Source organism: Hordeum vulgare, chromosome 5H, assembly GCF_904849725.1.
Source record: "Hordeum vulgare subsp. vulgare chromosome 5H, MorexV3_pseudomolecules_assembly, whole genome shotgun sequence".
Classification (NCBI taxonomy): Eukaryota; Viridiplantae; Streptophyta; class Magnoliopsida; order Poales; family Poaceae; genus Hordeum; species Hordeum vulgare.
The window spans coordinates 443,350,278-443,377,386 of record NC_058522.1 but is presented as its reverse complement, the minus strand read 5'-3'; the positions used below and the strand labels follow the sequence as shown (position 1 = coordinate 443,377,386).

Sequence of the window (27,109 nt, the reverse complement as noted above, 5' to 3'; positions counted from 1 at the left end):
TACCAACGCGGGGTATTGGCGGCAAGGCCAATCTCGCGAGCCCCATCCTCCCCTCCTCGGAACATTGATGTCGTCTTTGCGACACTGTCCGAGGAGGATATCAGGCCCCTTGATGACTCGAGGTCATATGAGGTTGCCTGACCAATCCCTAGCCCGCATGTGAGGCGGGCGGCGAGTTCTTGACCCCTACTCCCCGTCAAAACCGAAGTGCATCTCAGCAAAGGAAGATGTCGGGCTCATAGGAAATATTAGGACATGCCGCAGTATGCAGTAGCCTCCGAGACTCATGTCGGGCGCAAACACCCGACCTAAGGATTGAAATCGCTCCCTTGAGCTTAGTTGGTATTAACCACTAATTCCGATACCCCGGAGACCCAGGTCCGTTGTTCGTTCATCTACGTGAGTGTGCTCTTTAGGTTGAATCATTCCGATCCGTGCTTCTCTTCATCGGTGACTGTTATTCTTCTGGTGGTTCGTCCTATCGAGGCTTAGCACGACGACTTTCCACTGCCTATTACAATAAGTTTAAATCGGTTCCGAGGAGAGATAAGTGATGACATACCCGTGCCTTCGGCTTCCTTGATGCTTATACTCATAGTAGATGATCTATGAACTGGATATAATTTTATTATTTTTGATACACAGTATATTGTACTGTCATGATTGATGAGATAGATCAGAAGTTTATAAAAAATACTCCATCCGTTTCAAAATAACTATCTCAACTTTATACTAGCTCTAATACAAATTTGTATTAAGTTTAAGACATTTATTTTAAAAGGGAGGGAGTATGAAAAAAAAAAGGACGGGAATCCCCGGCCGCAGGATATGCGAAAGGCAGAGTGGGAACCGGAACTTCACGGAGGGAGGGGAGGGAGGCTCCACCTCTCTCCTCGCTGCGGTGGAAGTTGCAAGTGGCGTTGCAACTCCAACTCCAACTCCACCGCTGGGAGCCCAGCCCCAAACCCAGCACCAGCACCAGCCGTCCGTCCTCCTTCCCTTCCTCGGTTGTCTCTCTCGGTCACGCTCGCGCCCACACACGAGGCCATCGGCACGGCACCCGCACCGCACCGGATAGATGAAGATGGACGCCCCCCCTCCACCTCCCCAATCCCCACCACCTCCCTCCCGTTCCCGTGGCCTGCCTGAGTCCCGACTCCACGCGGCCCCGCTCTCGGTTTCCCTTCCCCGTCTCCCCCCCTCCCCTCTCCGTCCGGATCTATCCACCTTTCCCCCCTCCCCACCCCTCCGCCGCCCTCCTGGATTCCCCGCCCCCCGCCGGCCGGCCTAGCTGGGTTCTGGGTCTCGCCTGCGCCATGGACGACGCCGGGGAGCCGCGCCTGCCCAGGAAGAAGGGCACCAAGAGGGCCCCTCCGTCGGCGCCGCCGCCCAGGGGCAGGGACAGGTTCGAGTCCCTCTGGCGGGACTACCACGATTTGCTCAAGGTGCTCCCATCTCTCCCCTTCTGCCGTCGTTGGCCGCCGCCGCCGCCGCCGACTCGCCGAATCTCTTCTTGCTTTTGCATAACTTTATATCGTATAATACAGTATCGTACATTGTATCCAGTGGCTTGTCTGTCGATGTTACAGTTTGCGTTGTTATTGCCCTGCTTGATATTTAATTTGCACCAGTAGATTGTTTTTTTTCCTGTCTGATTGCATGCTGCTTTACAAGTACTCCAGTCGGAGGATTGTTAAATTCGGGATCGAGGATTCGATTGTACTAGTAATGTTGGTAACAACGGGGTGTCAAGAATTAATTTAGTTCTAGTATGGACCAGTGCCATGGACACTGCATATGCTCCGGACACTGGACTGCACTCGGTGCTGATACTGGTAACATGACTGATGCAGGAAACTGAGGCAAAGAAGAGGAGGCTAGAGCGCATGAACCAGCGAAAGCTTGGACTGCTTGCCGAAGTCAAGTACGGCAGACAGTTTCTTGATTAGTTCTTGTCACTGCATGTTATCATCTGTTCTTTTTTATCATCTGGTTTTATTCCCTTTAGCTGATATTGGAAGATTGGGACTGCGTTTTTCTGCCAGATTCTTGCGGAAGAAGTACAGTTCGTTTGCCAAGGATGATTCAGAGCAAGCGCGTCACAGGCTAAAGAAGAGGAAAGCTAAGCAAATCCCATCCACTCTGGGAATCAATGAAGGGCCATCCACCAGCAAGAAGACAAATTTGGATTTGAATCATGATTCTGCAATGGTATGTTTTGAAATGCCATGCAGTCAGACTATAGCTGTAATGTGAATTTCTTACAACTATCTGACAATTTGGTGCCTCCTTACCTGCCGAATTGCATTTTCTGACAATTTGGATTCCTCTTTACCTGCAGAATGCCGAGGGAGCTTATTGCCAGGATTACCAGGACCATCCAGAAACTGGGATGCATGATCAGGCTGGTGTAAATGAAGATATAATGACCTCCAATGTCAACTTATCAGTTTATAGGGATACAAAAAACAACCCATCCAGTGATGATAAGAGGGCAACTGCATGGCAAGACCGAGTAGCCTTGCAGGTCTAGTCCCACCGTAGAAATGTCTATGGCATGGCTTCCTTCTCTTATGATTGACCGCATCCCTGCCTGGTTTCGTTAAATATTGCCCAGTGCTCTGTAAATGAACAATTGATAAGGATACACATGCTTCATGTTTACAGTTCGTGCCCTGTAGAGGCATAGACGGAGATAGTTTGACACACTTAGACAAGTTCGATCCTATTACAATGCTATGAAACATGCTGCCTGGATTCCGAGTTATGATTCTTTGCCTATGCTTTTCTTTTAAGGCTTGTTATGGATGATTTAGAAACAGTGTTTCTGATTATTAGTTCAAATTACTTGTCTACCTTGCTTATCATAGTTTCCTTCGATGCAGTAATCTTATACCAAGTGAAAGAGATGATGGTAATTTTTAGCCGTTGTCTTTCTGTGATTATTCAGTAGTGTGTCTACTGCCAGGTGTATCTTCCAGACCCTCTTTGGTTTAAAGGAGTACCATCAGATTTTTGTAGGATTCAAATCCTTTGGGAATCTTCCGAATGATTGCCTTTGATCCAAAGGATTGGTGGCACTAGCACCTAAATTCCTATGGAATGGATCCCTATGCCTCAGTTCCATAGAAATTTAAACATCCACTCCAACTTCTTTTCAAGATATTAATCGCAGAGGATGGGGGCACCTTTCCTGTGTTCCATCCAAACTACTTTAGTAGTGACCTAAAACGTCTTATAATTGTTTACAGAGGGGGTATTTGTGTAGTTTTCCTATATTTTGCAATCCTCTGTTTTGCGCTGTCAACCTGTTAGATGCCGGTGTTATTCCTGTTTCACAATTCTGTGATCCAGCCATATAATACTTCCTCCGTTTTTAAATATAAGACCTTTTAGAGATTGTACTATAAACTACATACGGATGTACATAGACATATTTTAGAGTATAGATTCACTCATTTTGCTCCGTATGTAGTCTCTTAGTGAAATTCCTAAAATGTCTTATATTTTGGAACGGAGGGAGTAAGATTTTAGACGGGCAGAGCAAAAGAACCTCCTTCCTAATGGAGGTCATTATATCTTCATCTACCTGACTATCCTAAGGATGATACCTTCAGATGGTTCGAATAGCAAGGATGAAGTTCCTTTTGATGGCTCGAATAGCAAGGATCAACTTCCTCCTGATGACATGCACCATTGAAAATGAAAACAAAATAAATAAATCAGTCAGCAGTTTGTCCTGAAATGGACGACATTAGACTCTTGCAATGCCATCACATGATTCGAATATACACACATCATGCGCTGCAACTTTCCCTAACAACCATACTACCTGCATACACCAACACATGCCCTAGCTTCACACACGGCGATGTTCCAGCATTCTACCGCTGTCGCATTGCAGACCGCAGACCTCTCAGTTTCAATGCCTTTTTTTCACTCCTCCACTTTCTCCCAAGGCAGTTCATGACAAATCGCCTCTGGCGAACATCACCTGGGCCTTCCTTTGATGCTTTCTGCTCATGCAGTGATTCTCAAATTGAGCCTTAGAGTTACATTTGGCCTGGCATGTAGCGCAATCCCATTCTGAGGATGGTATTTGGTCCTTGGCAATCTCTGGTGGAATGTTTTTATCTTGGTTTGGTTTTTCAAAAAGGGCCCGATAATCCATCGGCTGGGGACTCTCGTCTCCGAGTCTAGGGTAGCTCTCCCGGTTTAAACTGCAACTCGTTTTCTCTACATGTTGTGGCACGTCGTTTGGTTTCAACTTTGCTTTCTCTGACTCGGAACTCATTGCCGTGTTCTTGCATTTTTCTGCGACAGCTTGGATTCTTGTACTCAGCAGGTGGACATCTAAGTCTGATTCGCAGTTACAGATACCTTGGCAAATGCTGCAACTCTGTACTGACGGTGACTCATGCTCTAGCACATTGCTCTCATGCGATTTTGCTTCCTGTGAGTCAAAGTACTTTGCCACATGGGTCCTGCCCGTTTTCATGATATCTCATTCGCTGAGTATCACCTGGGTCCTCTGTTGATTCTTTCTGCTTATGCAGTGATTCTCGAAATGGGCTTCAGAGACACATTTGGCCTGGCACATAGCCCAATCCCATTCCGAGGATGGTGTTTGGTCTTTGCAAATTTCTGGTGGACTGTTTTCCTCTTGGTTGATTGTTTTGCAAAGGGTCCGAACAGTCAGTTGGTGTCTTTCATCGCTGAGGTGGTTCTCTGAGTCTAACCCACAGTTCATTTTCTCCACATGTAGCGGCCCTCTGTCCGGGTTCAAGTTTGCTTTCAGAGACTCAGAATTGATTGCCTTATTGCTTTCTTCGAATATAGCTTGAATATTCTTTAAATGTCTTTTACCCTTCAGGTGGATCTCTAGGTCTGATTCGTGGCCACATATAACTTGGCAAGTGCTGCAACCTACTAAAGGTGGCTTCTCTGCATGCTGTGGCACATTTTTCTCATTAGATTTTGCTTCCTGTGACACAACATTCTTCGCCATATCGTTGTTACTGTCTTCTTTGCATGGGACTTTGAAGAGGAGACTGCTTACTTTCGCAATATCACCTTCGCCAAGTACAACCTGGATCTTCTGCTGATGTTTTCTGCTTGTGCAGTGATGCTTAAATTGAGCTTTTGAGTTACATTTGGCCTGGCACATAGCGCAGTCCCAGATGTGAATTGAGAAATTGGAAAGGAAGTTCCAGATGTTCTTTCTGTCCAAGCCTAGAAAGTATTCACCACCTATTTCTAGACTGTCCTTTGGCTAAGCTTGTTTGGCGATCAATTCACATTGCTTTTAACATCGCTCCTCCTGTTGACTTGAACTCGTTATTTGGAACGTGGTTACAGGGAATTGATGTTCAATTCGCTAAATCTATTCGTGTCGGAGCATGTGCTCTTCTTTGAGCTTTATGGAATAGCAGAAATGATTTGGTTTTTAACAGAACTTGTGATATCCAATTCTTGCAGGTTATCTACCGAATTACCGCACTGATCCGCACATGGTTGTTACTAACTCCTGTGGCAGCCAGGGAGCTTATGGTTACTGGGTGTGCCCGCTGAAAGATGGTAGCACAGGGTATCTTCAACCGGTTTGGATGGCGGCATATTAATAGGATAGGTGTTTAGTCATCTTTATCTTTTAGCCATTCCAGGCTGCGGCGCGATGTTCGTCATGTATCCCTTTTTTTTTTCCTTTTTATATACTATGTACTTACTGGATACTTATTTTGATTAATATATGGCTATATGCATCACTCGATGCAGAGGCCGGGGCAACGCCTCCTTTTCTAAAAAAACATAGCGCAGTCCCATTCTGAGGATGGTATCTGTTCCTTTTTTGATGGACTCCTTTTATCTTGGTTGCTTGCTTCGCCGATGGCCTGAACATTGAGTTGGTGTTTCTTGTCTCCGAGTCTGAGGTAGTTCTCCGAGTTTAGTTCGCAATTTGTTTTCTCCAGATGTTGCGGCACTTTGTCCTGGTTCAAGTTTGATTTCTGTGACTCAGAATTCATTGCCTTATTCTGGCTTTCTTTGAGTAGGGACCGAAGCTTCTTTAAGTACCTTTTACCGTTCAGGTGGAACACAAAATCTGATTCGTGGTTACATGTAACTTGGCAATCGCTGCAATCCCATGCCGGAGGTGGCTTCTCTGCATTCTGCTGCATATTGTTCTCGTCTGATTTTGCTTCCTGTGGTGCAATGCCCGTGCTGTTGTTATTGCCTTCCTTGCATGAGGCTGCCATGTGGAGACTGTTCACTATCGCAATATCGCCTCCACAGAGTGTCACATCGGTCTTCTGTTGATGCCTTCTACTTTCACAATAATGCTCAATCTGAGGTTCAGAGTTACATTTGTCCTTACACATAGCACAATCTCATTCTGAGGGTGGTTCTTGGTCCTTGACAATTTGTGAAGGATTGTTTTTCATTTGGTTGTTTTCTTTGCAAGGGGAGCGAACATTCAGATTGTGTCTCTCATCTCCGAGGTTGTTCTCCAAGTCTAATTCACAATTCATTTTGTCCGCCTGCTGCGGCACGCTGTCTGGGTACAGGTTTACTTTCTGTGACTCAGATATTGCCGTATTCTTGCTTTCTTCGAGCAGGGCTCCAATCTTCTTTAAGTGTGTTTCACCCTTCAGGTGGATCTCAACATCTGATTCACGGCCACAGATAATTTGGCAATCGCTGCAACTCCATACTGAAGGTGGCTTCTCTGCATGCTGTGACACAATGCACTCATCCGATTTTGCTTCCCGTGGTGCAGCGTCCATATCGCTGTTATTATTTTCTTCACATGGGGCTGCATTGAGACTGCTAACTTCGGCAATATCGCCTTCATGGAGTGTCACATTGATCTTTTGTAGATGCTTTCTGCTTTTACAGTGATGCTCGGTTTGAGGTTCAGAGTTACAATTGGCCTGGCAAGTAGTGCAATCCCATTCCGAGGATGATATTTGGTCCTTGGACATTTCTGGTGGATTGCTTTTATCTTGGTTGGTTTTTTCGCGAAGGGTCCAATCATCCATCAGTTGGAGACTCTCGTCTCTGAGTCTGGGGTAGCTCTCCCAGTTTAATTTAATACTCATCTCCGCTACATGTTTTGGCATATCTAAATCTGGTGCGCAGTTACAGACACCTTGGCAAATGTTGCAACTCTGCACTGAAGGTGGTTTCTCTGCATGCTCTGGCACATTGCTCTTATGCGATTTTGCTTCCTGTGATGCTACGTTCTTTGCCATATCATTGTTACTGCCTTCTTTGCAGGATGCTTCCATGTGGAGATTGCCCATTTTCGTGACATCGCCTTCGCTGAGTATCACATGGGTCCTGCCCGTTTTCGTGATATCGCCTTCGCTGAGTATCACCTGGGTCCTCTGTTGATGCTTTCTGCTTATGCAGTGATTCTCGAGATGGGCTTTAGAGGTACATTTAGCCTGGCACATAGCGCAATCCCATTCCGAGGACGGTGTTTGGTCTTTGGAAATTTCTGGTGGACTGTTTTCCTCTTGGTTGATTGTTTCGCAAAGGGTCTGAACATTAAGTTGGTGTCTTTCATCTCTGAGGTGGTTCTCCGAGTCTAAGTCACGGTTCATTTTCTCCACATGCAGCGGCCTGCTGTCATTGTTCAAGATTGCTTTCAGAGTCTCAGAATTGATTGCCTTCTTGGTTTCTTCGAATACAGCTCGAGTCTTCTTAGAAGTGCCTTTTACCCTTCAGGTGGATCTCTAGATCTGATTCGCGGCCACAGATAACTTGGCAAATGCTGGAACCTACTAAAGGTGGCTTCTCTCTATGCCGTGGCACATTTTTCTCATTCGATTTTGCTACCTGCGACGCCATATCGTTGTTACTACCTTCTTTGCACGGGACTTCGAGGTGGAGACTGCCTACTTTCGCAATATCACCTTCGCCAAGTACAACCTGGATCTTCTGCTGATGCTTTCTGCCTGTGCAGTGATGCTCAAGTTGAGCTTTTGAGTTACATTTGGCCTGGCACATAGTGCAGTCCCATTCCGAGGACGGTATCTGGTCCTTTTTTGCTGGACTTTCTTTATCTTGGTTGATTCCTTCGCCAAGGGCCTGAACATTGAGTTGGTGTTTCTCGTCTCGTCTGAGGTAGCTCTCCCAGTTTATTTCGCAATTTGTTTTCTGCACATGTTGCGGCTCACTGTCCTGGTTCAAGTTTGCTGTCTGTGACTCAGAATTCATTGCCCTATTCTGGCTTTCTTTAAGTAGGGCCCGAAACTTCTTTAAGTGCCTTTTACCGTTCAGGTGGAACACGAAATCTGATTCGCGGTTACACGTAACTTGGCAATCGCTGCATTCCCATGCCGGAGGTGGCTTCTCTGCATGCTGCTGCACATTGTTCTCGTCTGATTTTGCTTCCTGTGGTATAATGCCCGTGCTGTTGTTATCGCCTTCCTTGCATGAGGCTGGGATGTGGAGACTGTTCACTGTCACAATATCGCATTCACGGAGTATCACATCGGTCTTCTGTTGATGCCGTCTGCTTTCACAATGATGCTCAATCTGAGATTCAGCGTTACATTTTTCCTGACACACAGCGCAATCCGTTTCTAAGGGTGGTTCTTGGTCGTTGACAATATGTGGAGGATTATTTATCATTTGGTTGTTTTCTTTGCAAGGGGGGCGAACATTCAGTTGGTGTCCCTCATCTCTGAGGTTGTTCTCCAATTCTAATCCACAATTCATTTTCTCCACATGCTGCGGCGTGCTGTCCGTGTACAGGTTTGCTTTCCGTGACTCGGATATTGCCATGTTCTTGCTTTCTTTGAGCAGGGCTCCAATCTTCTTTAAGTGCCTTTCACACTTCAGGTGGACCTCAAAATCTGGTTTGCGGCCACAGATAACTTGGCAATCGCTGCAACACCATACTGAAGGTGGCTTCTCTGCATGCTGTGACACATTGCTCTCGTCCGATTTGGCTTCCCGTGGCGCAATGTACGTATTGCTGTTATTGCCTTCTTTGCATGGGGCTGCAATGAGACTGCTAACTTCGGCAATATCGCTTTCATGGAGTGTCGCATCAATCTTCCGCTGATGCTTTCCGCTTTTACAGTGATGCTCGATTTGAGGTTCAAAGTTACATTTGGCCTGGCATGTAGCACAATCCCATTCCGAGGATGGTGTTTGGTCCTTGGAAATTTCTTGTAAATCGCTTTTATCTTGGTTATTTTTTTCGCATACGGCCCTATCATCCATCAGTTGGAGACTCTCGTCTCTGAGTCTGGGGTAGCTCTCCCAGTTTAATTTGCAACTCCTCTCCTCTACATGTTGTGGCATATCAAAATCTGATGCGCAGTTACAGATACCTTGGCAAATGTTGCAGCTCTGTACTGAAGATGGTTTCTCTGCATGCCCTGGCACATTGCTCTCATGCAATTTTGCTTCCTGTGACGCAACGTTCTTTGTCATATAGTTATTACTGCCTTCTTTGCATGATGCTTCCATGTGGAGATTGCCCATTTTCATGACATTGCATTCGCTGAGTATCACATGGGTCCTGCTCGTTTTCGTGATAGCGCCTTCGCTGAGTATCACCTGGGTCCTCTGTTGATGCTTTCTGCTTGTGCAGTGATTCTCGAAATGGGCTTTAGAGATACATTTGACCTGGCACATAGCGCAATCCCATTCCGAGGATGGTGTTTGGTCTTTGGAAATTTCTGGTGGACTGTTTCCCTCTTGGTTGATTGTTTCGCAAAGGGTCCGAACATTCAGTTGGTGTCTTTCATCTCTGAGGTGGTTCTCCGAGTCTAAGTCACGGTTCATTTTCTCCACATGTAGCGGTCTGCTGTCCTTGTTTAAGTTTGCTTTCAGAGACTCAGAATTGATTTCCTTGTTATTGCTTTCTTCGAATAAAGCTTGAATCTTCTTTAAGTGCCTTTTACCCTTCAGGTGGATCTCAAGATCTGATTCGGTGCCACACATAACTTGACAAATGCTGCAACCTGCTAAAGGTGGCTTCTGATAACCAATGGCCTTAATGCTTGATTCCAGTGTTGCTATATTTGACTGGTGCTTCTTCCCAGCACAATGCTTCTGCGCAGAGTTTGCTTCTACCTGGCACACCGGGCAACTCCATCTCACGGGTGGCTTCTTTCTTTTTCTGGGACTCATGGGTGGCTTCGGCTTCTTAACTGGTATGGTTATTCCTGTCAGTTCCCACTTCTCCGCAGGCGACGCTTTATTTGGAGGAACATTCTGTTTGATATGCAGTTAGATTAGACCATTAGTATGTAGTACTTCTGAAAACAAGGAAGGTAGAGTTTCTTCTGATTTTTCAATGCAGTTTGAATACACCATTAGCAAGTAGATTTATGAAAACATTTCGAGTAAACACAATGGACAAGCTGCTCACCTCACTGGGATCCTGCAGTTTCGGTTCATCAAATGCTGGGTTATGTTCACCCGAATTAACCCTGCATTTGCACGGGTTCCAGCATTTTTCCGCGCGATCTTCTGTGACGGGATTCCAAAATCTGGGCTCTGCACTCTTCCTTCCACAGTTGTTTGGTAGCTTCACATCATTTTCCTCACCCACGTCGGCGTAGTTTTCCCAGCCGAAGACGGGTCCTCTGTGCGGCGGCATGCTGTCCCGGGGCATCGGCGTGCTGTGGTGACCGGACACAGAGCGCAGGGCCATGGCGCACTCTATCTTGGCCAGCTCGGCCATGATGATCTCCTGGCGAAGGCGGTCCTTCTGGAGCTGCCACAGCAGGGCGTCCCTCATAACCAGCATTGCGTCTCCTGCACCAGCGATGGGACCAGATAAGTAGCAGAATCCTACTCCTATTGTTCTTGTTTTCTTGAACACGTTTTCTGCATCTGACTAGAGGAACCGTGAATCGGATAAAGTAGGATCGACAGGTTGCATTTGTTTTTGACGAGAGGACAGACAAGCTGGGCAGAATCTTCAATCTTGTGACCCCCGGGCAAATCAAACCACACCTAGTCTGTTACCACTTCTACAAGGCGCGGATCAAGTAGAACAGTCCCAGTACCATCGTTCGTCTGATGTCTAGAGGATTTCGCATACAGTCGCAGTCAGAGACGGGAGAAAAGGAGGGTAAAGTCCATCTCTGTTCAGTTGCTTCCTACGGAGTACTAACGCGGCAGAGGTGGCGGGCGGCACATACCGTGCGGCGGAGGGTCGGGGCAGCGGTGGTCGTCGGTGGCTGGGCCGCGGCGGGCGAACTCCATCGGGGTGGGTCCCTCCCGGGGAGCAGAGCAGCGACAGGAGCCAGAGGCGGGGGGACTGGTGGGGTGTTTCGGCGAGGAGAGCACGGGGAAGCGCGTGAGAAGGAGGGGCGTTGCAAAGGCAAAATGTGGGAGACAAAACTTTGAGTGGTCGCGTTTGGGCCCCGTATAGTATCGTACTCCGTATTTATTAGTCTTCATAATATAAGTTTTGTCCCAAGTTAAAGTATCTTTATTTTAATCAAACTTATAGAAAAAACTATAATACCAAATCAATAGTGTTAGATTCATTATGAAATGTAGTTTCGTAGTGTGTGTGCATATATATATATATATATATATATATATATATATATATTTCGTTTTGTACATGTTGATATTTCTTAATATAGGCTTGAACAAATTTTGTTGAATTTGACTTGATACAAATCTAATACGCAGAATAAGAATGACACTTCTTTTTTTTTCGGTTTATAAGACCCATCTTAAAATTATTTGTTTTTCTTGTTTCATTAGTCTCGTTTTGTCGGAGCGACGATCCTTGGGTAGTCCCAAGACGACGAGCTGGACGGGGCACGTGCCTAGGCCGGCTGCCTCGGCTCGCGCTTGTGCCCGGCTGTTCGAAATCAACTCTGGTGTCACATCTAACCTAACGCGAAAGAAAAGGCCATCCCTTTGTCACTATTGCTGATAATTTGTGTATTGTTCATCCGTCATACATCGTCATTCATAGTACCCTTTGTCCTGTGGGTGTCAACTGTTAAAAGACCCTGGAGGGCCTCTTGCCTCGAAGAGGCTCACGGACGCTTCATTTTCTTCCACGTAGTGTAACACCCCAAATTTTTTGACACAATTTTATTTATTGAATTTGGCCAGGATTATTCTGAAATTTTTTATTTCTGAGTTTTCTTCTGATTTCAGAGCTTTTCCTATTCTTACTTTTATGAAAAACTCTATCTATGAGCTAGAGCTTCTTAAAAAATTACTTGTGGCTTGGGTGTTGACTAAATATTTTTCTATTGCAGAGAAGGCTCTTTCTATAAATATTATCTTCCAATTCTATTTATTCAAAACTGTTTTTTTATTTCCTAAGGGTCCAGTTTTAAACTGCAACCACCTGTTAACTTCTTCTAAAAATTCCACAATAAATTTTACAATTACCTACTATACTTCTGGATCAATTTTATATAATTATATAGCCAAGTGTTTTGAAAAGTTTAAGTAAATTAATTGATTTTTCTTTCTGGTCCAATTGTAGATTTGTACTACAACCTATTATTAAAAGCCTCCAAAAATCCTATCAAAATTTGTAGTGGTCAAGGGATTCATATAAATGAGTTTCATGCAAAAATATATATTGGTATTTTGAAAAATTTGAGCACCACTTCTTGTTTTATGTTCTGGACCAGATTGGCATTTTGTACTGCATCCGCACTATTTTCTTTCCCAATGACCTTGAATTTTTTTATACTTATAGTACACCATATAAAACCCTTAAGTATCAAATTTCAGCCCCATTGGAGTTGTTTTGACCCCTGTTGCATTATCATCTTGTTTTTGTTCAGAAATGGACTTTTGCTATAATTGCATTATGAAGTTGTTTGGTTGCTAAATCTAACCATACCACATTTTTTTGCATCCAAGGAGACTCCTATATGGTAATTCTTGTGGCTAGCAAGTGCTCCTAGATGCCATTGGCATTTTGTCAAACACCTCGTGTCCCTCACCAGAATTGGCATGATGTTTTGTTTGTGTTAGAAAGCTGCTCCATGGACCAAACCAGCATGTCTAGTAGATCCCTAGTAAGGCCCTTAGTCATTCCGGAGAATTCCACCTCCAGCCTAAGACCCTAGATAGCCGTGGCATTTCATCGAGCATCTGGCAGGCATGCCAGAGCTCGCGCATTGCAGCCAGTAGGCCCGAGCCACCGCGTCCCAGTCCTGTCGCCCCCTTACTGCCCGAAGAGGCCTTAGCGCGTGTGCTATCTCGCACGAGCTCCCCGTGCGCTCCTGTTGCCCCTGTTGCCCCTACCGCCCCTCGATCCTCGCAACCGCGCGGGCGTCGTTTAGATGCAGTAGCCGTGCAGCGATGCAGCGCCGCCCAAGCCTCACTCGAGCGCCACCTGTACCTAGGACCACCCTCTGCGACGAGCCACTGCTTCCCCGCCCTGTGGCTGCATCGAGTCACCCCTGTGCCCTCGCCAATAGCTGTCCCCGATGATCTCATCCATCTCCGTCGCGGAACCGACACTCCAGGGCTATTTACGGAGCACCAATGGATGCAACTCGACCCAAGCGCCCCCTCCAAGCCTTAGCCAGCCCCACTAGCTCATATTTTGGGCCGAGACCCCTTTGTCCCCAACTCCGCCTCGGTTTGATTCGGTCTGGTTAGAGCACCTCCGTCCCACCTAAGCCCGCCGCTCGAACCCCCTGGACACAGCGGAGCTGCCCCAACCCTCGCTTTGCACCTAGGGCCCCTCCTGGCAAGCACCTTGTCGGACCCGAAGCTCCTCCGCCGTGGAGGAAGTGCTCCTCGCTCTCGACCTCCGTCGCGGCTCCCAGTCCCAAAAATGGGTGCGCGAGGACCTCTCGAGTAGATGCATAGCCGGGGCGAGTCGAACGGCGCACGGAGTCGCCGACAATCGTCGCCGGAGCCATCCCCTGCCTCTGTCAGTGAACGCGGGAGGAGAGGGACGAAACTGACAGATGGGCCCATCTGTCAGTGAGTGGCCTAGCCACCGCAACCGCGCCAGGGAAAGCGTCTTCTCCTTGCGCTAGCGCATTTTCTCCCGAAACGTTTTCTTCTATTTGTTTTAAAAAAAACAGATTTTTGACCAAACTTTGACTGGCTATAACTTTTGATAGAAAACTCCAAATGAGTTGATTCTTTTTCTCACCCCTTTCAAATTATGTCTAGTTTATTTTAGTATTTATTTGAAAATTTTCTAAGACAACTTTGTGTGCTGTTTTTATATTGTGTGTTAATTAGCATATATTTTTAAATAGGCTTTGAAGAGAGGAGTCAAAACTTGCAAAAGTTTTGTGGTGAACCCTACCTCTCTACACTTTGAAGGCAAGCATCCTGAACCTACATTTATCTTGGTTATGAGTGTTTTGCTTGGTGAAAATAACATAGAGTTATGTTATATATGTGGTGTTATTTCATGTGACAATCATGCATGTGGTTCATAATTTATGAGCAAGGATTGTTGCATTATGGTGCATGGACGATGGTCACCCTTTCCTACCCTAGATGCCTACCAGATGGGATTCGGTGAGAGTCGGTGTCTTGTGGAGACACGACCGTGGAATTGACACCTCGTGGACGAGAGTGGTCAGCAAGGCATGTTAGGCGGGTAGTGACTCTGTCTGCATATGGTTTGAGCTAATCATGCAGGTAATACTTAAACCTCCTGAGTCGACCATAGATCGAGTCTTGTCAGTATGTCTCCTCATTTGCGTGCTACCATAGCTTCCTGGATAATGTATTCGGTATAGTCAGTTGCAGACCTATTATCAGTCACACACCAGTAGAGGGGCTGGGATGAAGGTATCCACGGCTGTGGTCTAAATCCAGTCATACGGTCAGGGGGCATGGGTGTTTCCGATGTGGGACCGGAAGGGAGGGCACTCCCCGTGAGCGCGCGATATAATTATTTTTGATCCCATGCTCGTCGAGGTCGGAGCCTCCCGGTCTTATGGTTTTGCCTTGGCAGCGTAGTTCGGGTGAAGCCGGGCTCCACTGAGGCTAAAAATGGGTGTGTGCTAGTTCTGAGTGTCCGCTTCTAAATTGCCGTACGTGAAATTAGTCATGATGACTATCGAAAACCGTGAGCCATGGGTAAAGAGTACACCCTCTGCAGAGTCAAAACTATTCGAGTAGCCGTGTCCATGGTTAAGGACGTTGGTTGACTAGTCAAGTGTCAGTCTAAGTGTCGGTCTTCGGAGGTAGTTAAAGGAGTATGGAACAAATCGGGAAATATGGTGGATGATTATAAACATTATTTTCTGTGGACTAACCCTTATGATTTTTATTGTTGAATATCCCTGGGACGGTTCTACCTCCTGGATATTCTTTATTATTTCATATAAGCCCTTTATGTGGTGTCGCTGAGACGCCCGACCGTGGCATATTTATTATTTCATATAAGCCTTTATGTGGTGTCGTTGAGACGTCCGACTGTGGCATGTTTATTATTTCATATAAGCCCTTTATGTGGTGTCGCTGAGACGCCCGACTTTGGTATGTTCATTATTTCATATAAGCCCTTTATGTGGTGTCAATGAGAAGCCCGACTGTGGCATGTTTATTATTTTATATAAGCCCTTTATGTGGTGTCGCTGAGACGCCCGACTGTGGCATGTTTTATATTGCAACTGTTATTATTACCCTTATTGATTGCTTAATGAATTTCAGTATGAATTATGGTTTCACTACTAATACTTGAGTAGTATTTCTGGGTTGACAAAATATTGTGGCTTTGTTATAAGTGTATAATTAATAACTATATGTTTGTTTCTTGATGTTTGCGAGTACATTCAAAGTACTCACTCGCTTGTCCCTGGCTATTGTCTTGGCCAGATTGCAAGCTTGGAGAGGATATGCTTGACGATAAGCTTGGAGCATAGGCTTCGAGGAGAGCAGTCGCGCAAGATAGGAATTAACCCGGTCAGCTGTTCCTGTGGGAAATGGAATCCGAGAGAAGTTGGAGATTCCTGAAATGCTTCCGCCATCAACAACTAGAAACCCTTTTTGATGTACTCATTAGACCACCTTGGTCTTGTACCTTGATACGTCTCCGTCGTATCTACTTTTCCGAACTCTTTTGCCCTTGTTTTGGACTCTAATTTGCATGATTTGAATGGAACTAACCCGGACTAACGCTGTTTTCACCAGAATTGCCATGGTGTTGTTTTTGTGCAGAAATAAAAGTTCTCGGAAAGTCCTGAAAATTCAGGAAGAATTTTTATGGAACAAAAGAAAAATACCTGCGCAAAGATCCACCGGAGGGGGCGTGCTAGTGGGCCACAAGCCCGTGGGCCGCGGCCACCCCCCTAGGCCGCGTCGTGAGGGCTTGTGGGGCCCACATGGCACCACCGCCCCCAAACTCAGCTCTATATCTTCTGTCTCGCTCGGAAAAAAAATCAGAGAGAAGGTTTCATCTCGTTTTGCGATACGGAGGCACCGCGACCTCCTGTTCTTCATCTGGAGGGCACATCTGAAGTCCGTTTTGGGCTCCGGAGAGGGGAAATTGTCGCCATCGTCATCATCAACCTTCCTCCATCGTCAATTCCATGATGCTCTTCACCGTTCGCGAGTAATCTCATTGTAGGCTTGTTGGACGGTGATGAGTTGGATGAGATCTATCATGTAATCGAGTTAGTTTTGACAGGGATTGATCCCTAGTATCCATTATGTTCTAGATTGATGTTGCTACTACTTGGCTATGCTTAATGCTTGTCACTAGGGCCCGAGTGCCATGATTTCAGATCTGAACCTATTATGTTGTCGCCAATATATGTGTGTTTTAGATCCTATCTTGCAAGTTGTAGTCACCTACTATGTGTTATGACCCGGCAACCCCGGAGTGACAATAGCCGGAACCACTCCCGAAGATGACCATAGTATGAGGAGTTCATGTATTCACCACGTGTTAATGCGTTGGTTCGGTTCTTTATTAAAAGGAGAACCTTAATATCCCGTAGTTTCCATTAGGACCCCGCTGCCACGGGAGGGATGGACAATAGATGTCATGCAAGTTCTTTTCCCTAAGCACATATGACTACATACGGAATACATGCCTACATTAGATTGACGAACGGGAGCTAGTTACTTATCTCTCCGTGTTATAGCTGTTACATGATGAATCACATCCGGCACACTCAACCATCACCGATCCACTGCCTACGAGTCTTTTACTACTGGTCCTTGCTACGTTACTTTGCTGCTGCTGCTGCTGTTACTCTGTTGCTACTGGTGTTACTCTGCTGCTACTGCTGTTACTTGCTACGGCTGTCACTACTGTTGTTACTTGCTACTTGGCTGTTACTTGCTGCAACACTTTTCTGGCGCCATTGATACAACAGTCAGGAATAGTCTGTCGTCAACAGATTCTTTTCTGGCACCGTTGCTATCATACCACTTTGCTACTGATACTTTGCTTGCAGACACTAATCTTTCAGGTGTGGTTGAGACTGACAAACTCAGCTGCTAATAATTGAGAATATTCTTTTGCTTCCCTTTGTGTCGAATCAATAAATTTGCGTTGAATACTCTACCCTCGAAAACTGTTGCGATCCCCTATACCTGTGGGTTATCAAGACCTTTTTTGGCGCCGTTGCCGGGGAAGCACACCTATATTCTCTGAGTCACTTGGGATTTACGTCTGCTGGTCACTATGAGGAATCCGAAAGATCCAAAAACTAAAATCTTGCCTTCCACTACGAGGAGAGGTAAGGAACTGCCATCTAGCTCTGCACTTGATTCACCTTCAGTTTTGAGTAAGTTTGCGACATCGCCTCATGCTAGAAATATTGATATGTCGCCCGTGCTTGATGATGCTATTTCTGCTGCCCATGATGCTTATGATGATGCTATGCTTGATACTATGCCTGATGATGCTATGCTTGATACTATGGCTGATGATGTTATGCCTGACACTGCTTTGCCACTAGGTGCCCTTGATGCACGAATTGCTAGAGTTGCTGCTAGACGTGATGATACTTCTGAGATTGCTGATACTATTGAAGTAGAACCTGTTACTATGCCTGAATTGCCTGTTATGCCTGAATGCTATGTTATGGAGGGAGAGATAGCTAAGGATTTTCTTGCGTGTAAGGATAGCTATGATGTTGAGAAACTACTACGCAAGTGGAAAGAAAAATCTCCGAACGCTAGGATGAAATACGACCCGAAGTTTGCAACTTCGCCTATCTTTGTGACAGATAGCGATTATGAATTCTGTGTCGACCCTGAGTTAATCACTCTGTTCGAATCTGATCCTTTTCACGGGTATGAGTCTGAAATGGTTGTAGCCCATCTTACCAAACTGCACGATATAGCCACCCTATTCACGAGTGAGGAAAAGATTCGCCACTACTATATCCTCAAGCTGTTTCCTTTCTCGCTAAAGGATGATGCTAAGACTTGGTTCACTTCTCTTGCTCCTCGTTGTGTGCGTAGCCCCCAGGATATGGTCTACTACTTCTCTGAGAAATATTTCCCTGCCCATAAGAAGCAAGCTGCCTTGCAGGAAATATACAACTTTGCTCAAGCTGAGGAAGAGAGTCTCCCACAAGCTTGGGGAGGCTCATCCAGCTACTGAATGCTTTGCCTGATCACCCTCTTGAGAAGAATGAAATACTTGATATCTTCTATAATGGACTTACAGATGCTTCCAAAGACCGCCTAGATAGTTGTGTTGGTTGTGTTTTTAGGGAACGAACTGTAGAACAAGCTGAGATCCTATTGAATAACATCTTGTGCAATGAGAATGCTTGGACTATTCCCGAACCACCTCCTAAGCCAACTCTGAAGAAAAGAGGTATTCTATTCCTCAGTCCTGAAGATATGCAAGAACCTAAAAAATCTATGCGAGAGAAAGGCATTAAATTTGAAGATGTCAAAAATCTACCACCTATCGAAGAGATCCATGGTCTTGATAACCCGATACAGGTAGTAGAAGTAAATTCTCTGCATAGGTTTGATGAGAGTGATATTCCTTTGGATAAACCTGCTAGCCTATGCGTGGATAACTTTGATAACTTTGTTGCCAAACAACACAGTTTCAATGATTATATTAGCAGACAACTGGAACAGAATGCTCGTATGCTTAGTCATTTAAGTGCTTGTGTGGACAGAAATGTCAATGATCTTAAGCTTCTGAGTAAACATGCCTCTATGGTTACTACTCAGGTAGAACAAGTACTTAAAGCTCAAAATTACTTGCTCAATGAGTTGAATGACAATTCCGTCACAGTCGTCACTAGAGGCGGTAGAATGACCCAGGAACCTCTGTATCCTGAGGGTCATCCGTAGAGGATTGAACAAGATTCTCAAGGAGTTAGCACTGATGTACCTAGTCATCCTATAAAGAAGAAGAAAGATGATAGGAACTTGCACGCTAGAAATCCTGTTGCTCCTACACCTGAGAGTCCAAACGATGCCTCTGTCTCTGATGCTTAAACACAATCTGGTGATGAACATCAGCCTAATGATGATATCAATAGTGATGTTCATGTTGATGCTCAACCTAGCAATGATAAGGATGTGGAGATTGAACCTGTTAATCTTGATAACCCACAGCTTAAGAATAAGAGATATGATAAGAATGACTTCACTGCTAGGAAGCATGATAAAGAAAGGGAGCCATGGGCTCAGAAACCTATGCCCTTTCCTCCCAAACCATCCAAGAAAAAGGATGATGTGGAGTTTGAGCGATTCGTTGAAATGATCAGACCTGTCTTCCTGCAAATGCGTTTGACAGATATGCTCAAAATGTCTCCGTATGCTAAGTACATGAAAGATATTGTGACTAATAAGAGGAGGATACCTGAGGTTGAGATTTCCACCATGCTTGCTAATTATACCTTCAAGGGTGGAACTCCTAAGAAACTAGGTGATCCCGGTGTTCCCACTACACCTTGCTCCATTAAAGGCAACTACGTTAGAACCGCTTTATGCGACCTTGGAGCCGGTGTTAGTGTTATGCCTCTCTCTCTTTATCGTAGACTTGAACTGGATAAGTTGACACCCACTGAAATCTCTTTGCAAATGACCGACAAATCAACTGCTTTCCCTATCGGCATTTGCGAGGATGTGCCTCTTGTGGTTGCCAATGTCACTATCTTAACAGACTTTGTTATCTTGGATATTCCTGAGGACGATGCCATGGCGGTCATCCTCGGAAGACCCTTTTTAAACACTGCATGGGCTGTTATAGATTGCAACAAAGGCAATGTCACTTTCCATGTCAACGGTAATGAGCATACGGTGCACTTTCCGAAGAAACAATATCGAGTACACTGCATCAATGCTATCGAAAAAACTTCATCGATTCTTATTGGGAGCTTTGAATACCCTATACCTCGTGTCAAGATGAAGTATTATTTGCTTGTCGAGGAGATACACATCCCCATTTAGGTGACCTACTGACTATTCGAAAATTCTCCGTTCTCTTTTTGCGATTCGAAAAGGTTTGTCAAAGAGGCTTGATCAACCTCACTGACGGATTTCTTTCTATGACCATGAGATGGATGAATCGAGGATTCACAAACCTCTGTTCCAAGCTTTCACTTTAGGTTGCTTAGAAGAAAAATGATAGATTTTGTTTAGTTTTCCCTGTTTTCTGTTTTAGCGTCCGGTAGAAAAGTACCCCGAAAATAAAAGTTCTCCGAACGTCCTAAAAATCAAGTATGATTTTTTCTGAATTTTTTGAAAAATTCTCAGACAAAGAGCTTGTTTGGGGGCTGCACCAGTGGGCCACAAGCCCTTGGGGCACGGGAACCCCCCTGGCCGCTCCACCCAGGCTTGTGGGGCCCACAAGCACCCCCTCCACTCCTTCTTGCTCTTATCTCCTTCTCCTACCTCGAGAAAAAATCGTTTTGCAGCTCAAACCCGTGTTCTTGCTCCTCTTGCTGGGATTTTCGATCTCTTTGCTCAAATCACAATTCTCCAAACTGTTTTGGGGGAAATTACTCCTTGGTATGTGACTCCTCCATTGGTCCAATTAGTTTTTGCTCTAGTGCCTTATACTCCGCGTATTTTTGCTGCCTTGGTGACCATGTTCTTGAGCTTTGCATGCTGATTTTAGCTGGTCCCAAGTAGTTTTGATGCGTAATATGGCGTCTAGGCACTTCTGGAAGTAGTTGCTACGAGTTTCGTTGAGCCTTATTCACTTTTCCTTAGAATCACAAAAATTTTCAGAAAATTTCAGAGATAGAAAAGGGAAAATATGAGGAGGTTCTTAAGAGGCTGTTCAAGCCGTGACCCCAAGGATGATGGGAGTGAGAAGAAGCCCAAGTATCTGGTCCCTCGAGTCGCAGAAGTTCGAGCTTATGAGTGGCCAAGCGAAGTGTTCTTATGCGCCGCTGGAATTTATGAGGACTTTTATCACTTGGTGGAAAACGCTTCCTAGAAATAAAATAAGATTGCCTTATGAATCCATGATGAGGGCCACTTATGGTGTGAGCACCAAAGATGATGATACGTGATTCTATCGCTTTTATGCCTAGATAAGGGCGTTAAAAAATAGCCCTTGTTGGGAGGCAACCCAATGAATTTATCTTTCTTTCTTTCTGTTTTGTTGCGTCCACACCATCACAATTCTGTTGTTATTGTGTTTTTTGTTTTTCTTTTTGTGTTTGAGCCAAGCAAAACCTTTATGACTAGTCTTGGTAATGGTTGTTTGATCCTGCTGGAAAAAGACAGAAACTTTGCGCTCACGAGATGATTTTTCATTTTTATTCAGAAAAAGCTTTTGAGTTGATTCTTTTTGCTTCTGGTTTATATGCCATTTCCCCAGTACTTCGTAATTTTTCAGTTTTTTTGAGGTACCAGAATTATACGAAGTATACATATTGCTACAGACTGGTCTGTTTTTGACAGATTCTGTTTTTGTTGAGTTGGTTGCTTGTTTTGATGAAACTATGGTTAGTATCGGGGGGGGGGGGGGTACTATCCATGGAAAAGTGAGAATATAGTAGCCCAACACCAATATAGATGGAATTCAAGTTTGCTACAGTACCAAAAGAAGTGGTAGTTTGTTTTCTTGTGCTAATGTTATCACGAGTTTCTGTTTAAGTTTTGTGTTGTGAAGTTTTCATGTTTTGGGTAATGTTCTCATGGACGATGTGATAAGGAGTGGAAAGAGCACAAGCTTGGGGTTGCCCAAGGCATACCAAGCCAAATTCAAGGACACCAAAAAGCCTAAGCTTGGGGATGCCCCGGGAAGGCATCCCCTCTTTCGTCTTCAATCCATCGGTAACATTACTTGGAGCTATATTTTTATTCACCACATGATATGTGTTTTGCTTGGAGCGTCTTGTATCTTAGGAGTATTTTATTTTTGTTGTGTCACAATCATCCTTGATGCACAACTTTTTGAGAGAGAGAGACATGCACTCATCGTGATTTTGCTAGAATGCTCATAGTGCTTCACTTATATCTTTTGAGCTAGATACTTTTGCTTTAGTGCTTCACTTATATATTTTAGAGCACGGCGGTGCGTGACTTGGTAGTTGTCTTATGCTATGAAAGTAGTCCCAAATGTGATAGGTACCCAAAGAGGATGCAAAAACCTCCATCTTCATGTGCATTGAGTAGAAAGAGAAGTTTTGATTCCTCTCAATTAGTTTTGAGACGTGGATTTGGTAATATTAAGAGCTATGTTAGTATGGTGTTGTGAGTCTATAAATACTTGTGTTGAAGTTAGTGATTCTTGTAGCATGCACGTATGGTGAACCGCTATGTTAGGAAGTCGTAGCATAATTGATCTATTGATTGTCATCCTTTGTGTTGAGGTCGGGATCGTGCGATGGTTAACACCTACTAACCCTTCCCCTCGGAGTATGCGTTTAGCACTTTGTTTAGATTACTAATAAAAACTTTCGCAACAAGTATGTGAGTTCTTCATGACTAATGTGAGTCCATGGTATAGATGCACTTTCACCTTCCACCATTGCTAGCCTCTCTAGTGCCGCGCAATTCTCGCCGGTGCACAAACCCACCATATGCCTTCCTCAAAACAACCACCATACCTACCTACTATGGCATTTTCATAGCCATTCCGAGATATATTGCCATGCAACTCCCACCGTTCCGCCTCATGACTTGTGCCGTCACTCTCATATTGCCATTGCATGATCGTAAGATAGCTAGCGAGATGTTTCAACGTCATACGCCATGCTAGATCATTGCACATCCCGGTACACTGCCGGAAGCATTTCCTATAGAGTCATCATCATTTTGAGCTGTGAGTAAATAAAAGTATGACGATCATCATTATTAGAGCATTGTCCCATGTGAGGAAATAAAAATAAAATAAAAAAAGAGAGGCCAAAGAGCCCAAAAATAGATAAAAAAGAAAAAAATAGGCCTAAGAGCCCAAATGAAAAAACAAAAGAGAGAAAAAGAGAGAAGGGACAATGCTACTATCTTTTTCCACACTTGTGCTTCATAATAGCACCATGTTCTTCCTGATTGAGAGCTTCTTGCTTTGTCACTACCATATGCTAGTGGGAATCTTCATTATATAACGTGGCCTGTATATTCCAATGATGGGCTTCCTCAAAATTTCCCTAGGTCTTCGTGAGCAAAGCAAGTTGGATGCACACCCACTAGTTCTCCTTTTGAGCTTTCACATACTTATATCTCTAGTGCATCTCTTGTATGGCAATCCCTACTCATTCACATTGATATCTATTAATGGGCATCTCCACGACCCTTTGATACGCCGAGTCAATGTGACTATTGATACGTCTCCATCATATCTACTTTTCCAAACTCTTTTGCCCTTGTTTTGGACTCTAATTTGCATGATTTGAATGGAACTAACCCGGATTGACGCTGTTTTTAGCAGAATTGCCATGGTGTTGTTTTTGTGCAAAAATGAAAGTTCTCGGAACGTCCTGAAAATTTACGGAGAATATTTCTGGAAATATTAAAAATACCTACGCAAAGATCCACCGGAGGGGACGGGCCAGTGGGCCACAAGCCCTGTTGCCACGTCCCGTGGCCACGGCAACCAAGCTTGTGGGGCCCACACGGATCTACCACCCCCAACTCTAGCTCTACTTATTCCCTTTCGTCTCGAAAAAAAATCAAGAGAGAAGATTTCATCACGTTTGCGATACGAGGCGCCGCCACATCCTGTTCTTCATCTGGAGGGCAGATCTGGAGTCCGTTTTGGGCTCTGGATCAAGGAGATCATCGTCATCGTCATCATCAACCTTCTTCCCTCTCCAATTCCATGAAGCTCTTCATCGTTCGTGAGTAATCTATTCGTAGGCTCGCTGGGCGGTGATGAGTAGGATGAGATCTACCATGTAATCGAGTTAGTTTTGACGGGGATTGATCCCTAGTATCCACTATGTTCTGAGATTGATGTTGCTACTACTTTGCCATGCTTAATGCTTGTCACTAGGGCCCGAGTGCCATGATTTCAGATATGAAATTATTATGTTGTCACCAATATATGTGTGTTTTAGATCCGATCTTGCAAGTTGTAGTTACCTACTATGTGTTATGATCCGGCAACCCCGGAGTGACAATAACCGGAACCACTCCCGGTGATGACCATAGTTTGAGGAGTTCATGTGTTCACCAAGTGCTAATGCGTTGGTCCGGTTCTTTATTAAAAGGAGAACCTTAATATCCCGTAGTATCCATTTGGACCCTGCTGCCACGGGAGGGATGGACAATAGATGACATGCAAGTTCTTTTCCCTAAGCACGTATGACTACACACGGAATGCATGCCTACATCACATTGACGAACGGGAGCTAGCCACATATCTCTCTGTGTTATAACTGTTGCATGGTGAATTTCATCCAACGAAGCACCGACCCATTGCCTACGAGTTTGTCCCACTGTTGCTGTTACTTGTTTTGCTCTGCTGCTGTTACTACTGTTGCTGCTACTCTTACTCCCTTTGTCCTGCTGCTGCTGCTACTGTTGCTACTGCTGTTACTTGTTGTTGGTGTTACTTGTTACCGTTGCTACTTGCTACTGTTGTCACTACTGCTGTTCCTTGCCACTGCTGTTACTCGTTACTCTGCTGCTTCCTGCTACAATACTTTTCTGGCGCCATTGATACAACCGTTAGGAATAGTCTGCCTTGTCAACAGATCGTTTCTGGCACCGTTGCTATCATACTACTTTGCTGCTGATACTTTGCTTGCAGATACTAATCTTTCAGGTGTGGTTGAATCTCACACATTCAGCCGCTAATACTTGAGAATATTCTTTCACTTCCCGTCGTGCGAACCAACAAATTTGGGTTGAATACTCTACCCTCGAAAACTGCCGCGATCCCACGCGCTGGTGGGCCATTGCAAGACAATTGCTAATCATTGAGCAACGGGGACAAGCTCTTTTCTGGCTCCGTTGCCGTGGAGGCATCAAGTCAGGAATAGTTGCACGTCAGCAACATTTTTCTGGCGCTGTTGCCGGGGAAGGATTGCTATATTCTTTGAGTCACTTGGGATTTATATCTGCTGATCACTATGAAGAATCTGAAAGATCCAAAAACCAAAGTCTTGCCCTCAACTACGAGGGGAGGTAAGGAACTGCCATCTAGCTCTGCACTTGATTCACCTTCAGTTTTGAGTAAGTTTGCGACATCACCTCCTGCTAGAAATCATAATATGTCGCCTGTGCTTGATGATGCTTATGATGCTACTATGCCTGATACTGCTAGAGATGCTATGCCTGATACTGCTAGAGATGCTATGCCTGATACTGCAAGAGATGCTATGCCTGATGATGCTATGCTTGATACTGCTTTGCCTGATGATGCTAGAGATGTTATTTTGCCTGATGATGCTATGCTTGATACTGCTAGACATACCACTTTGCCTGATATGCCACTAGGGGTATTCCTTGATGCTCATATTGCTAGAGTTACTGCCAATGCTCGTGATGCTTCTGAAACTGCCGATACTATTGAGATAGAACCTGCTTTTGCTCCTGCTAGATCTAGCTCTCCTAGATATGAATTGCCTGATATACCTGTGGTTTACGTTATGGAGGGAGAGATAGCTGAGCATTTTCTTGCATGTAAGGATGCCTATGACGCTGGGAAATTACTTCTCAAGTGGAAGGAAAAATCTTTGAAAGCTAGGATGAAATACGACCCGAAGTTTGCCACTTCACCTATCTTTATCACCGACGAGGATTGTGAATTCTCTGTCGACCCTGAGATAATGTCTTTAGTAGAATCTGATCCTTTCCACGGTTATGAGTCTGAGACGGTCGTAGCCCATCTTACCAAACTACACGATATAGCCACCCTTTTCACTAGTGAGGAGAAGATCCGCTACTACTATATCCTTAAGCTGTTTCCTTTCTCTCTAAAGGATGACGCTAAAGCCTTGTTCACTTCTCTTGCTCCTGGATGTGTGAGTAGTCCCTAGGATATGGTCTATTACTTCTATGAGAAATATTTCCCTGCCCATCAGAAGCAAGCTGCCTTGTAGGAAATATACAACTTTGCTCAACTCAAAGAAGAGAGTCTCCCACAAGCTTGGGGGAGGCTCATCTAGCTACAGAACGCTTTGTCTGATCACCCTCTTAAGAAGAACGAGATACTTGATATCTTCTATAACGGACTTACCGATGCCTCTAGAGACCACCTAGATAGTTGTGCCAATTGTGTTTTTAGGGAACGAACTATAGAACAAGCTGAGATTCTACTGAATAACATCTTGATCAACGATAATGCTTGGACTATTCCCGAACCACCTCCTAAGCCAACTCCGAAGAAAAGAGGTATTCTATTCCTCAGAACGGAAGATATGCAAGAAGCCAAGAAATCTATGCAAGACAAAGGCATGAGATCCGAAGATGTCAAAAACCTACCACCTATCGAAGAGATCCATGGTCTCGATAACCCGATACAAGTAGTAGAAGTAAATTATCTGCGTAGGTTTGATGAGAGTGATATTCCTTTTGACAAACCTGCTAGCCTATGCTTTAATGAATTTGACAACTTTGTTGCCAAACAACATAGTTTCAATGATTATGTTAGCAGACAATTGGAACAAAGTACTCATATGCTTAGTCATTTAAGTGCTTGTGTAGACAGAAATGTCAATGATCTGAAGCTCCTGAGTAAACATGCCTCTATGATTACTACTCAGGTAGAACAAGTACTTAAAGCTCA

At 44.7% G+C, this 27,109-nt stretch overlaps 3 protein-coding genes across 3 annotated transcripts; 1 reads left to right on the top strand and 2 right to left on the bottom strand.

Annotated features, from left to right (window-relative positions):
* The first annotated feature begins 1,256 nt into the window (after window positions 1–1,256).
* LOC123398307 lies at window positions 1,257–2,767 on the top strand. The gene is made up of 4 exons (XM_045092785.1): window positions 1,257–1,445; window positions 1,854–1,924; window positions 2,046–2,211; window positions 2,342–2,767. The coding sequence occupies exons 1-4, from the start codon at window positions 1,317–1,319 to the stop codon at window positions 2,531–2,533; spliced, it is 558 nt and encodes a 185-aa protein (XP_044948720.1). The 5' UTR covers window positions 1,257–1,316; the 3' UTR covers window positions 2,534–2,767.
* A 2,955-nt stretch (window positions 2,768–5,722) lies between these two features.
* On the bottom strand, window positions 5,723–7,691 carry LOC123398062. The gene has a single exon (XM_045092573.1). The coding sequence runs from the start codon at window positions 7,602–7,604 to the stop codon at window positions 6,387–6,389; it is 1,218 nt and encodes a 405-aa protein (XP_044948508.1). The 5' UTR covers window positions 7,605–7,691; the 3' UTR covers window positions 5,723–6,386.
* LOC123398061 lies at window positions 7,604–11,349 on the bottom strand. Its single transcript, XM_045092572.1, has 3 exons — window positions 11,169–11,349; window positions 10,391–10,779; window positions 7,604–10,233 (listed from the first exon to the last, which is right to left on the bottom strand). The coding sequence occupies exons 1-3, from the start codon at window positions 11,230–11,232 to the stop codon at window positions 7,705–7,707; spliced, it is 2,982 nt and encodes a 993-aa protein (XP_044948507.1). The 5' UTR covers window positions 11,233–11,349; the 3' UTR covers window positions 7,604–7,704.
* Window positions 11,350–27,109: the final 15,760 nt, after the last annotated feature.

Excerpts from the sequence above, each read along its gene's own strand:
- LOC123398307 (XM_045092785.1), top strand. The coding sequence starts at position 1,317 with ATGGACGACGCCGGGGAGCCGCGCCTGCCCAGGAAGAAGGGCACCAAG. Across the intron at positions 1,925-2,045 it reads GGACTGCTTGCCGAAGTCAA|ATTCTTGCGGAAGAAGTACA; the intron begins GTACGGCAGACA and ends TTTTTCTGCCAG. Across the intron at positions 2,212-2,341 it reads TGAATCATGATTCTGCAATG|AATGCCGAGGGAGCTTATTG; the intron begins GTATGTTTTGAA and ends CTTTACCTGCAG.
- LOC123398062 (XM_045092573.1), bottom strand. The coding sequence starts at position 7,604 with ATGAACCGTGACTTAGACTCGGAGAACCACCTCAGAGATGAAAGACAC.
- LOC123398061 (XM_045092572.1), bottom strand. The coding sequence starts at position 11,232 with ATGGAGTTCGCCCGCCGCGGCCCAGCCACCGACGACCACCGCTGCCCC. Across the intron at positions 10,780-11,168 it reads CCCCGACCCTCCGCCGCACG|GAGACGCAATGCTGGTTATG; the intron begins GTATGTGCCGCC and ends TCGCTGGTGCAG. Across the intron at positions 10,234-10,390 it reads AACTGCAGGATCCCAGTGAG|AATGTTCCTCCAAATAAAGC; the intron begins GTGAGCAGCTTG and ends CATATCAAACAG.